We start from the raw sequence: 14,104 nt of genomic DNA on the forward strand, positions 1-14,104 counted from the left end.
TTGTGAAAAGTTTTTGAAATCCCCTATTTAAGGGTAATACCCTTTGTATTAGCTTCTGACCGAATTAATTTCTATTTTTGAATTATTGCGTAATGGAATTGTATTTGTAAACAAAATCAGATCCAGATTTGTGCCGCTAAATAAGGTCTTTGTTGAAATTGCTTGTTTCACCAAAGGGTATTCAGTCCTAAAAAGACAAGGTGTATCTTAAGAAATTCCCTTTCTTGGTAATAATGGTTGCCCCCTTAGAGGTGACCAAGTAAATAACGAACCCTAGCCCTTAGTAACTGAAGATTTTCAAACACGTTTAAAGAAGCTGTCCAGTGAGGAATGATCGCTATTTGAGGATGATTTAAGATCATTCTATCAAGCTATCAAAATTAAGATCAAAACTATCATTTTGATTAACCTTAATGAAAAAAGTTCGTATTGAAAACAAATTTATTGGAATCTCGAAAAACGGTCTGAAACTCCTCAAAAGCAGTGTCAGTTCAAAATGAACTTTTAGTAAAAGTCAACCTCTACAATCAAGTGACTGCACATTTTAAATACGTCTTAATTCGTTACGAATGTTTGACTATTCTTAAATAATGGCTTTAGAATTGGGTGGGTAATACTGCCTAGAACTTAACATTGATTCACCTAGAATTTGTTTGCAAGAACTGTGTGGCAATTGCTTAAAAATACAAGTTTCTTTTAATATTTCTATTTAATTTTGGAACATAACTTCTTCTAGAATGTATAGATATTCATCTTCATTTTTCATAAGCTTTTTCTAGTTATATGTGTTGCAATCTATTTATTGTGCCTAAACTACAATCTAGCCCATTATATCCGAACAATGATTTTTAGAATGACGTTGTTTGTTTGATGAAAATTATGTTATGCTTAATTAATGATTGGAAAAATACTTTATTGATTAGCTTAAAAACTTTCTCTTTTCTATTGGGATAAATGACTTGGAATAATTTATGTACAAGTGTTAATGAACTTGAGCAGAAAGCTGGTATTTTCTCTGGTTTTTCCCCGACAGTTTTCATTTTTGTTATGTAATAATAATACCTTAAACACTCTTTTTGATGTTTGTAATTTATGAATTTTGTTTTTTTCGTAATGTTTCATTTCTGTACGAACTATTTTCCCTGGGAGAAATCCTCCGAGCAAGGCCGTATTGGGAGGGGAGTTACCGGGTTCCCCCCCCCCCTCCCCGTAAAAAAATTGTCTGACTCATAAAGACGTAACCAAAATGCATATAAACAAATTTTGATGGTTTTTTTTAAGTTTTTTTTGCCCCCCCCCCCCCCCCGAACAAAATTCTGGATACGCCCATGCCTCTGATACTTCAGTTTCTAAACAAAAGAGACCTTGAATAGCCAAATATTGTTCCAAAAGAACGAGTCAAAACATTTTTTAAGGAATCCTTTTTTCTATACGAACTATTTTCCCTGGGAGAAATCCTCCGAGCAAGGCCGTATTGGGAGGGGAACTACCGGGTTTCACCCCCCCCCCCCCCGTAAAAAAATTGTCTGAATCATAAAGACGTAACCAAAATGCATATAGACAAATTTTGATGGGTTTTTTAAAGTTTTTTTTAGCCCTCCCCCCCCCCACCGAACAAAAATTCTGGATACGTCCATGCCTCTGATACTTTAGTTTCTAAAGAAAAAAGAGACCTTGAATAGCCAAATATTGTTCCAAAAGAACGAGTCAAAACATTTTTTAAGGAATCCTTTTTTCTATACGAACTATTTTACCTGGGAGAAATCCTCCGAGCAAGGCCGTATTGAGAGGGGAGCTACCGGGTTTCACCCCCCCCCCCCGTAAAAAAATTGTCTGGCTCATAAAGACGTAATCAAAATGCATATAGACAGTTTTTGATGGGTTTTTTAAAGTTTTTTTAGCCCTCCCCCCTCCCCGAACAAAAATTCTGGATACGCCCATGCCTCTGATACTTGAGTTTCTAAAGAAAAGAGACCTTGAATAGCCAAATATTGTTCCAAAAGAACGAGTAAAAACATTTTTTAAGGAATCCTTTTTAGGAAGAACATTTTCAGGCTCTCCGGGAGAATTAAGTGTCCCTCAGGTAAATATTTGAGGTTCAACATAAACAGTTATGATTCATATGCTCCTAAAAATAGGTATGATTCAAAATTAGCCCGAGTCACGTGTGAAGCTGTGTATTTTCGCCTCTTTAGTTTAGGATTAAATAAAAAAAAACAAGTTTTTTAAACTGAAAGTAAGGAGCGACATTAAAACTTAAAACGAACAGAAATTATTCCGTATATGAAAGGGCTGTCCCCTCCTCAACGCCTCGCTCTTTACGCTAAAGTTTTTTATTGTTTTAAAAAATAAAGTTGTGAGACAGAGTCAAACTTTAGCGTAAAGAGCGAGGCGTTGAGGAGGGGACAGCCCCTTTCATATACGGAATAATTTCTGTTCGTTTTAAGTTTTAATGTCGCTCCTTACTTTCAGTTTAAAAAACTTGTTTTTTTTATTTAATTTCTGATCGTTTTTTAGTTAATGCAGCTTTTATTTGTATAAAAATTTTACTTTTCTTTTGCTAAATGGATGTCTTTACAAATTAACTTACGTAACTAACTTCTATATTCGTACATATTTCTTCTGGCAAAAAATACAAAGTTGCAGATTTTTGCAGATATGAGCTTGAAACCTATGTAATAGGGTTTTCTGAGACGCTGAATCTGACGGTGTGATTTTCATTAAAATTCTTTCACTTGTAGGGGATGTTTCCCCCTCTTTAAAAAATCGAGTAAATTTTCTCAGGCTCGTAGCCTTTGATGAGTAATACTAAACTTAATAAAATTTATATATTTAGGATCAGCATTATAAACACATTCTTTTGATACATTTATTGACATCAAAATTTCGTTTTTAAAAGTTTCGATTACTATTGAGCCGTATCGCTTGTTTTTTTATTGTTTTTTTTATTACGTATATGTTATTACTTGTATGAAGGGGTTCTCCCCTTAGTCAATACCACGCTCTTTACGTTAAAAGTTAAAAAAAAATTTGATTCAGAAACCCCTGAATCACAAAGGCCGTTTAATTAGAATAGATAGCTCTTTTGAAAGCACTAAAAAAAACTGTAGCGTAAAGAGCGAGGTACTGACTTGGGGGAGAACCCCCTCACATACGTTATAATTTCTTTTCTTTTTAAGTTCTAATATTCCTTCTTACATTTCAGTTGAAAAAACTTTTTTTTTTTTTTTTAATTTCTGATCGTTTTTTAAATAATGATTGGAAATCCGGCGCCCCCTTCATAGAAATGTCCCGTCCCCCCAAGAAACATCCTCCCCGGCCCTCTTCTCCCGAGTTACCCCCTCCTCTAGCCCCCCCCCCTCCAGAAAAAATCCTTCCTGAAAATGGTTGTATACTTCCCAATAACCAATAAATAATGCTGGCAAGTCCGGCGCCCCCTTCATGGCAATTTCCCTTCCCCCATGAAAACTTCCTTCATGAACAGATCCTCCAACATAACCACCGACCCACCCTTCCCTCCCCCTACCAGAAAAAAAACCTCCTGAAAACTTCTGTATACTTCCCAATAACCAATACTATATGTTAACATTGGGTAAAGTTCATAACTTTTAGCCCTCCCTCTGAGAACTTCGGGGGATTAAGTCATCCTAAAAGACATATTTATCATAATTTCGACCATGCTGAACAAAATGGCTATCTCAAAATTTTGATCGAGTGACTTTGGGAAAAAAATAAGCGTGGGAGGGGGCCTAGTTGCCCTCCATTTTTTTTGGTCACTAAAAAAGGGCACTAGAACATTTAATTCCCGTTCCAATGAGCCCTCCCACGATATTATATGACCACTGGGTCGATACGATCACCCCTGGGGAAAAAAAAAACAACAAACAAACAAACAACCAAATAAACAGGCATCCGTGATCTTTCTTCTGGAAAAAAATAGAAAATTCCACTTTTTTTAGATAGGAGCTTGAAAACAATACAGTAGGGTTCTCTGATACGCTCAATCTGATGATGTGATTTTCATTAATGTTCTATAACTTTTAGGGGGTCTTTCCCCCTTTTTTTGAAAATCAGCCAAATTTTCTCAGGCGCTTAACTTTTGATGGGTAGGACTAAACTTGATGAAAGTTATATATTTGAAATCAGCATTGAAATCTGATTCTTTTGATGTATCTATTGGTATCAATAACCCGTTTTCTAGAGTTTCGGTTACCATTGAGCCGGGTCGCTCCTTACTTACAGTTACAGTTACCTTACAGTTACCTTACTTACAGTTACGTTACCACGAACTGTTTGATATTGAGTCTGTTATAGATTGAGTCTTGCCTGCTTCAAAAAATTTTGCAGGCTTAGGTGTTTACCCCCCCCCCCCTGGAAAATACCCCCCGCGGCTGGTTGGTATCCAATCACTTTTGACTTATAAAAGAAGGACTAGAACTCTCAATTTCTGATCGAACGAGTACCCTCCAAAGTTTCAAGAGGTGTCTACCTTCTTGGTGGATGACAAGTTATTCTTATTGACGCTCAGTTGGAGCTGCATCCTTGCAGATAAGAGACGATGGTTGGCATTGTTAATCTCGGCGTACATGTTTGAGCGGTAGTTCGTGGCAGATGAAAGCCAGTGTCGTTGAAAAACGATATAATTAAGCATCTTTTTTGTCCTGCCATCATTGCTGTACCATGTGTACTTCGCAATGTCTTTTCTCACAAACCAAGAATTTGTGACTGATAAAGCGTGGGCGATTCAGCAATTGAACAGCCGCTCACCATTATCATTCAGAGCATCAACTTTCACAGGTTCAACAGCAGCATCGTACAAACCAGAGCCGTTAACCACACCAGCGTTAAAATCTCCTAGGACTAGGAGGTAGTCGTGTGGAGGTACGGAGGAGAGCTCGTAGGACAGTACCGCATAGAAGTCGTCCTGATCTTTGTCTTGGGCCTCGTTTGTCGGTGCATAGCAGGTAAGAACAGTTATCTTTTCGTGCTTGCCGTCGATTCTCGCTCTCAGTAGACGTGGTGAGATAGGCGTAAATGAAAGTAAGGTTTTCCGAGCGAAATTGTTGAGAACAAGTCCAACTCCCCCTCTTTCTTTGGGTCCACCAGACCAAAGCAGTGTCCGCCCTTCTCTAATATCTTCTTTGCCGCTTCCCGTAAGGTGAGTTTCTGCTACTCCTGCGATCGTCACTTTGTATCTTCTTAGTTCATTTGCTAAAAGAATCTTAGAATCAGGCTGGTTCAGCGTCAGAATATTCCAGGTGGCGACATTAATTCCACCTTGGTCAACGATGTTCAAAGGGTGCGTCCTTGGGCAGGCATGGGTCCAATTGGGATAGTATATGGGGCGTCCGAGGCTGTATATCCAGTTCCTTTCGTAGCAAATAATTTCAGGAGGGTTGCTAGCCCAACTGTCCCTAGGTGCATTTAGTTCTCCGGTGGCTAGCCGGATATCCAGAGGCACGTGAAGTCAGCTCTGCATGCGCAATGAATGCATGGGAGCAGACTTCGGACGAGCACCATTACCTCCAAGTTGGCGGACAAAATGGAAAATACGTTGAACTATAGAAAAAATGTGAAAACTTTGAAACTTTGGCGAGGGTGTAGACCGGAAGTCCTTAACCCTTTCCTTGTATATATGCCTCTGTGACGCCATATCCGTCATCAAATTGCAATTGCTTAAAGCAAAAATTAGAGTTTTGTGCAAGGAGATACATTAAAGTATTTACTCTCACTTGACAATGCTAACAGGCATAACTTTAATTTAAAGGAGTGAGTTGGGAAAGCTATTCCGGTTTTTTTTTTTTTGGTCAGATGGTAAACAATTACCGAATGACGTATGATGATGCATCATTCGCTTTTCCGAAAATGTTATTTGCTTCTAGCTTACCAAATAGAATTAGAATATAATTGTCGGGGTTCAAGAATTACATCTAAGTTTTCTTACGAAAACAGAGATCAAAGTTAAATTTCATTCGATCAAAAATTTTTGCTTCTCAGGCTACAAAAGATTTATCTACAAAAGTAGGTCAAATAAACTGAACATTTTTCTAAAATCTGTAGAATTCTAACAACTGACTATTTATTCGAAACACTAAACCGACCCAAGAAACAGGATGTTCTTTTAGAAACGGAAAATTCCACAAGCAGCTGGCGGAAAACAAAACGCTAGTTCATAAGGATCTCAATAGTCTTTCACTAGCCATGATATCGGTAAGCTTTAGTATATAGTTATAATTATAAATAAAGAAACCTAAGCAACCTCTGTTTTCAGTAAAGCACTTGAAATTAGAACTCTACAAATAATGGAAAATATCCCAAGTCGATTTATCTGAGCTAGTTTTTTAGATATATTTTGTGTAACCTGAGAGTCAATAATTTTTGATCGTTTGAAACTTCAACTTTGCTCTTTACTTCCGCAATAAAAACTTTGTTTTTATTTATTTATTTTTGCTCCTTTTTTCTAATATTGTACACACTACGCCCTACAAATAGATCTTGTTTGACTTGGGCGTTAAAACTAAAGAATTCAATATGCTTTTTGTTAAAATAGTACATAAAAACATAGGTTTTATTTCCTACCTCCCTTAGACGACTTTTCCACAAGATATGTGCAACTTTTTTCGCATAAATAAAGAGTCCGGGGGTATGTTCTTCTTTATCTTTCTTTGGAAAGAGAAGAATATTTCTATATCTCGGTGTAAGGAGGTGGATTTTGCACTTTTTTATGTTTTTAATTTTTTGACCCTGCGTCTTAAGAGTCAAATAACGGGGAAAATTAAAGAGTTCAAATTATAAGGGGTGTCTAACGAGAGGGGAGGGAGGCTTTGTACTATGGAGTAAAGGAATTTGTTCAGAATGTTGCAAGGATTGTTGTAGTAGCCCCCTATTTCTGTTAGTAGACGAATAACGAAAAATGTTTGTGTACTTTGTGTACTTTTTCCATGATGCACTTCTCATTTTGATCCGACGCTATTTTCGAGGAGTTTAGGGCTCTTTCAGAATTCCTGTAAACTTGTTTTCGAAATAACATTTTACTTTTAAGATTAATCGAAGGAATAGTGACCATTCCTAATCAGTTACATATGAAAAAATTTTCTCGCTATGCGGTTTTTTTAATGTATTTTTAAACTCTTGGTTACTATGGACTGTAGTCCGCTCTTTACTCTATTGCAGCTCTTGCTGCAACCATGATAAATAACACACACTCCAAGTATCAGTTAGATGTTTTTTTTTTTTTCGATATACTTTTATCTATTTTGGGTTAGAATTATCCATAGAAATTCATTTTTAGTCTTTAGGTAGAATTTGGATTTATCTAAAAAGTCCTTAAATATGTTAGTAGTTCAGTTTAACCTTGAAATTCCCAAAATATTGGCTTCGTCCAAGTAGAGATTTTTACGTAGTCGAGCATTGATTGTTCTTGTTTATTGTCCCATATTTTATCCCACATTGTCCCACAGTTCATCTTATTTTCTTTTTTTTTATAGCGACTCCTTCCGATTGAATCAAACAGTGATTTGTTTTTACACAAAAGTCCGGACGTTGTAACTCGTCAAGTTTACACAATACGTCCTTATCTTCCTTCTGAAGAACAGGCAGTTTACAACCTCTGCAATAAAATGTGGAAAGACTCGGGAAATCCTGATATTACTGCGCAATATCCTCAACTTCTAGGAGATAAGTAAGATTTTTTTTAATTATTCTGCTGTCAGGGTTGAAAGGGGGTCGTGAGGGGCCAGGGACACCAGTGTTGTCTGTGACCCTTTTCTACCATATTTTTTTTTTCTTAGACCCCATTTGTCTCCCCTGGTGGTTTGAATCTAGGGAGTTGTAGCCTGCTTTTGTAAAATTTATATTATTTTTTGGTCACCTTTAGTTTGCTCGCCTAAGTTCAGCCATAGAATGTTTTTGACCGGTTTTACCCCGAGTTTCTGTGTCTGGAGATTTTTGTACAGAGAGAAAATTTGCCCAGAGTTTCAGTGTAATGGTGACTACACGTTCCGTAAATAGAGCCGGAAACTAAATAAATTGTGACCGGTCCTTTGCTTGAAAAGTAGGAATCTTGATTGTAAAAATGAATTGATTTGTTTCTGAAACAAAATGTCATAGTCTGTCTGTGCAACAATTGCCAAAGCAAAATTCACAGGCTGATTTTATTAGACCCGTCTGAGGAGCCCATGACCGCAAAATTAATAGATTATATAGGTTTAACATAGTAAAGAAAAATATTAATGAACAAAGTAAGGATCGTAAAAATGAGAAAAAGGAAAAGAAAAAAAAGAAACAGGGATGCCGGTTAAAGACACGCAACAAAGAGTAAAATATTATGGAAATTCGTCATTTACCTCCCGGGACCCAAATAATAGCTACTTGTATGTGACAGTAGAATATTTCTTTTGATATTTTTAAACATAAAAGTAGTATCTATTCTCCTACAATCATTATCAAGTATGTCCATGATTTACAATCTGTGTAAATTGAAGTAAAGCCTGAAGAGTCGACATAGCAGGCCGTATCCAGGATTCTTGTTCGGGGCGAGGGGGGGATGTAAGGGGTTTCGTACCTGCATTTTTAGGACTACTTTACGATCCGATTTGTTTTTTGTTTTGTTTTTTTTGTTTTTTTTTTTTGGGGGGGGGGAAAACAGGTGACCCCCCCCCCTGCTCGCGGCGGCAATTATGTTTAAGCACTCATATTTGTCCCTAACATATTCACGTGCTATTTCACAATTAATAAGAGGAATTGTATTATCTTGACATACTTTTATTGGTTTAATTGTTTTGCGGAAGATATACATCCAAATAATGCAAACATAAAGTATATATGGGTGCATAAATTAGAAATACGAGGTCCTTACGACAATCAGGGGAATAAATATTTTAATCTTTGAATAATTCCTAAATTTCTCGATAATTTGGGTCTAAACTTTGCGACATGTTCCTTGAAACCTATATCGACAAGCCTACCATAATCTAACTAGACCCCGGCGCCACGCCGGCGCACCAACCGAATGCCGCCAACGAGAGGCCCGGTTGACCGCCACTGAAGTGTCGCTACACCGCCGGCGCGCCACATGTGCGTCGCCGCTGGCAGAGGCGGCGGCGTTCGGTTGACTTTGAATTAATTTTGCGGTAATTTTTTATTGCGTCAACCGCAAAGTCGGAGCTTTTCTTTTCTCTTGTTCGGTTCAGTATTTCGATTTTCCTGATTAGCAATCAAGCAGGGCTTGCACTATCCCCGAATTTTTGGGGATTTCTTGGAATTTTCTGAGATTTCTCAAAAAATATATGTGTCATCTGGGAGCAAAATTTGATTCTCCTAATCCCCGAAAATCACCCAATCACGGTGTCACCCCTAGTGATTTTTCACTAGTGACTATCCCTGACAAATATTACTTTGTATACCATAATTCTTCACTACTCTCTTGTTCGTTAATTGTCGTCTCTTGTGTTACTTTGCATATAAACCAGACTGATACAATTGCAATATACACGGTTTTTCATATGTTGACAAAGTATCGTCTTTATGAGATTAAATAAAAAAAAAACAAGATTTTTAACTGAAAGTAAGGAGCGACATTAAAGCCTAAAACGAACTGCAATTATTCCGTATTAGAAAGGGGCTGTCCCCTCCTCAACATCTCGCTCTTTACGCTTAAGTTTTTTATTGTTTTAAAAAGTATGGTGCTGAAAAAGAGTCGAACTTTAGCGCAAAGAGCAAGGCGTTGAGGAGAAGACAATCCTTTTCATATACGAAATAATTGCTGTTAGTTTTAAGTTTTAATGTCGCTCCTTGCTTTCAGTAAAAAATACTTGTTTTTTATTTAATTTCGAAACGTTTTTCAACTGATGCAGGTTCGATTTTGGCTCACCGTGCATGAAAATAAAACACAATTTGCATATTAATTTTGGCAGATTTAGTCCCAATATGAAGGGTCGCCCCCTTTTCAATATCTTGCTCTTTACGCTAAAGCTGTTAACACTTTTAAAAAAGCTTCCTATTCTAAATAAACACCCCTGTGTTTCAATTTTAGTAAACAGTCAAACTTCAGCGTTAAGAATAAGGTATTGAGGAGGGGGTAATCCTTCATATATGGCATAATTTCTATTCGTTTTTCAAATAATGCCGCTAAATCTGGCTATTAAATATACCCCTCCCCCTCTAGAAACTCCTCCGTAGAAATTTCATCCAAGGTAAAGTGCACCCCCCCCCCGTCAAATTCCATCCAGACAGTTCCTTCGTCGCTTAAAATTCCCTATCCCCTCTTTAAATTGCATGTGGACGATTCAGCCTAAAAATTTTCCTTAGCATTTTTTCATTGGAATAAGACTTTAATCGGTTTCTCCGTCATTCCAGAAATGCCCCCTTCAGTGGAAATTATTTCCCAGAAAATAAAACGCGCGGGAAAAAGTCCCCCGGAGAATTCCTCCGGAACATCTGCTTATAAAAAATTTGGCAAAGAGAATGTTAGACAATTAAAAAGAATGACGTATAGTAATTCTATCAAAAACCCCCTGTGTAACATTTCCTCTAGAATATTCACTCATCAGAAATTTCCCTCCCAAAGGAAGATTCTCTCCTTAGAATTCTACCCCAAACATACCCCCCCCCCAAAAAAAATGATTTATACTTCCCAATAACAAATACTATATGTAAACAATTCTCCCGGGGACTGCGGCGGGTCAATTTACACCTAAAGACATAGTTATTAGATTTTTCGACTATGCTGAACAAAATGACTATCTCAAAATTTCGATCCGGTGACTTCGGGAAAAATCAGTGTGGAAGGGGGCCTAGTTGCCCTCCAATTTATTTGCTCACTTAAAAAGGGCACTAGAACTTTTGATTTCTGTTCGAATGAGCCCTCTCGCGATATTTTAAGACCACTGGGTCGATATTATCACCCCTGGGAAGAAAAAAAAACATACAAATAAAAACGCATCCGTGATCTTTCTTATGGCAGAAAAAAAAAATACAAAATTCCACATTTTTGCATATAGGAGCTTTAAATCTCTTCAGGTTATTTGATACGCTGAATCTGATGGTGTGATTTTCATTAAGAGTCTATGAATTTAGGGGGTGTTTTCCCCCTTTTTAGATAATCAGGCAAATATTTTTAGGCTCGTAACTTATGATGGGTAACACTAAACTTGATTAAATTTATATATTTGAAATCATCATAAAAATCCGATCCGATTTGTGTGTGCTCCCTTTTAATTAGATTCCTTGGATCCTATTGGATGCCACAGCAAATTTAATATCCATTATTTCAACTATTATGCAAGGGGTCTGAAACGCCACAGCCATTTCGTTTCTACTAGATTTCTACTTCTCTTGATGAATAACGAAGAAGACCAGCGTCCAGCTAGCGACTTGGGAAGTTTTTAACTCAAGAATAGGCCCGAATCTTTTGTAAATTCAAGCTGGGATTTGAGAAAGACTGATGAAAACATTAATGTTTAAAATCAACATTGATCGTGCCGGTGGCGCACCGCCAACATTTCTCCGACAGTGGCGCAAAAAAATCATCAGCGACGCGCCGGCGGAGCACCGCCACTGCTATTTTTGGCCACCGCCGGTCTTCGCTTATCGGGAATACCTTATCGGGAAAATTTTAAAAATTCGTGTTTGCCTCTTTCGGTGAATACAGGTGTCTCAAAGATTCCGGCAACAATACAGAGTTGAAATGTAAATCACTGAGTACAACACGGTTATTATTAATGCCTGTTGTCTTTGTTAACCACGTTTCTTAATTTCCGATTATATATGACCAAGCATTTAATGAAGCTTGATTGGCTTATTTCCTAGATCTTCATTTGTGTATTTTGGCTGTAGTATAAACAGGAATTGTGTTAACGTTGCGCATGCAGGATATCTAAAAAAAAAATGTGTTCATATTTTAACAGTTAATATCTCTTTTGAACCGGAATTTTATTTCTTTCTAAAGGTTTTCTTCAATTCGACCTCCCTGCTACCGTGCCTGACCACAAATTACATCATTGTGTTGTATCTTATCCTAAAAAAATCCTGTCAAAAAGGTGGGATCGGAACTTTGTATGTTGTAGAATACTATGAGTGCTTACCAGATTCTACACTGCTAGATTTTTTTTTTTTTTTTTTTTTTTTTTTTTTTTTTTTTTTTTTAGAAATCTGTTTTCAAGCACTAGGTTTGAAGCATGTTTTAAGCAGGCTCGACGAAAATTATTCTCAGCTTCTCCGTGTTCAACCCAGCAAAAAATTGAAGCGTTTTCACCTATGGGTTCCAAGCGTGTTGGACACGGGTTCTTTAAAACTAGGACGCTCCAGGATGGCATGATTGAACACGGGTTCTGAAATACCCGAACAAAGGTATACAGTTGAATAATCTGCACAACCCGTGTCCATCTCTGTGTTGGGTATGAGGTGGCCTGAAAACGGGGCTAAGATACTTAAAAAATGAAGCCTCTGTCGTGAATGAAATTCGCAGAAATTGCCAAAATAATAATGAACATGCTGAATCAAAGGCATTAAACAAGAAACAAAATTTTTCTTCATCGACCAAGTACGCCAAGAATTTTATTTTGGAAGGAGGGCCCAATTCCAAAAAAAGCATCAAAAATTAACGATTGTTTGAAAAATATAATACATTATAGCAAGTATCTTAAATCTCAAAATTTCAGAGAAACATGGGCCTTAAATATCTCTCCCCCTGCCTGCTCTGGATGTATGAAATGCTATTTTGTTCCATAGTCAACAGTGCGTGAACCTGAAAAAACGTTATGTTGCAAAAAGGCCTTTAAAGTGTGTATAATCAATGGAATGTTGTGGGGAAAGTAGAGACTGCTAGAATTGACCCGTATGGACGGTGCTTAACTGGAATATGCCCATAATTTTGAGATTTTATCTGCTTTTTTTTAGAATGGTTGGTCCTTTTGTGACGTTATCCCCAGAATTTTGTTTTGTGGTTGAAGACAATTCTTCAATTGTCGGCTATGCTGTTGCAGCCTTGGACGGAGCCAACCTATGGAAGAAGTCGATGATGGCCTGGGTGCCAGAGATGCAAAGAAAATATAATCTTCCTGTTTCCGAAGTAGAACATAAAACGATTATAGAGGTATGTCCCTTTTTTATGAAGCGTCTTTAGGATAAGGTGATATATTTTATTTTAAGATAAGTTTTATTTTTGACAACTATGTGGCGAAAAAGAATTAAACCTCATATCCCCCGAGTGACTCACTGTTTTACGTGACCGTCGTTCGTAGACACAATTAACCGAAAAAATAAAAGAAAGAAAATAAGCATCAAGCGGATTGAACTGGAATTTGGCCACAGACAAAAGGTAATACGGAAATCCAACTGGCATATCCTGAAATGATATAAAAAATTGAATGAGGTAGTAGGCGTGACTTGAAGCTATTAGTGAATGATGGTACTGTATCTTGGAAGACAGTGCTGCAATAGGTTTGAAACTGATATATAATCACAAAAAGATGTATAATTATTTCACAAGTTGTTTTTAATTCTCTTTAATTTCTTTCGTAAAAATTAACTGTTTAGATTAAGCTTGTTTCGCTCAAGAAAAGATTTTTGGAAGAAAAAGAAGATAGACGAGCGCATGCACCAAATTTATCGGTTGTCGAAAAATTTCTCAGTTCTTATAGCGATGACTATCAAGAGAGGAAATGAAAATAAGGATGATTTCTTTCCTTTCCACAAAAATATGTTTGGACTTTACTTGACGGGCTTGCAGTCGGGTGGAGAGATATTAGAGTTTTTGTATGGCAAAGAAGCCTTTATTTATGTTTATGGAGAAACCGAAATTTGGTAAAGCAACCCTCAGCCCTCTTGCAGACACTGATTTCAGGCAATGGAGTTGAACTCAATCAAAACTGTAAAAAAAAGCAAATGATCTGAGAATTATTAGGAACTGTCTGTTAACCGCCAGAATCACAGGATTTGGATATACCTGAGCTTGGAAAAGCTCAGTGATTTTAACTGCACTATTGATTTGTAAATGTAAAATCCCTGCAACTTGATATTCACTAAATATTATTGTAAGCTCTTTACAAATTGGGATTAAACTTGGACAAGGCCGTATCCAGGGGGAGGGGCTACGCTGTTTACC

At 37.1% G+C, this 14,104-nt stretch overlaps 1 protein-coding gene across 2 annotated transcripts in view; it reads left to right on the forward strand.

The window, feature by feature from the left end:
• The window catches only part of Oga (O-GlcNAcase), a 142,452-nt gene that overhangs the window by 75,876 nt on the left and 52,472 nt on the right, over positions 1–14,104 (forward strand). For both annotated transcript variants that reach the window (XM_089090807.1, XM_089090808.1), the window contains exons 14-15: positions 7,488–7,681; positions 12,898–13,093. In XM_089090807.1, coding sequence (XP_088946933.1) covers positions 7,488–7,681; positions 12,898–13,093 — 390 coding nt within the window. The remainder of the gene's footprint in view (positions 1–7,487; positions 7,682–12,897; positions 13,094–14,104) is intronic.

The sequence above is a fragment of the Artemia sp. Qi Xiang Cuo genome, chromosome 6, assembly GCF_049724085.1.
Source record: "Artemia sp. Qi Xiang Cuo chromosome 6, ASM4972408v1, whole genome shotgun sequence".
In the NCBI taxonomy this organism is placed as follows: Eukaryota; Metazoa; Arthropoda; class Branchiopoda; order Anostraca; family Artemiidae; genus Artemia; species Artemia sp. Qi Xiang Cuo.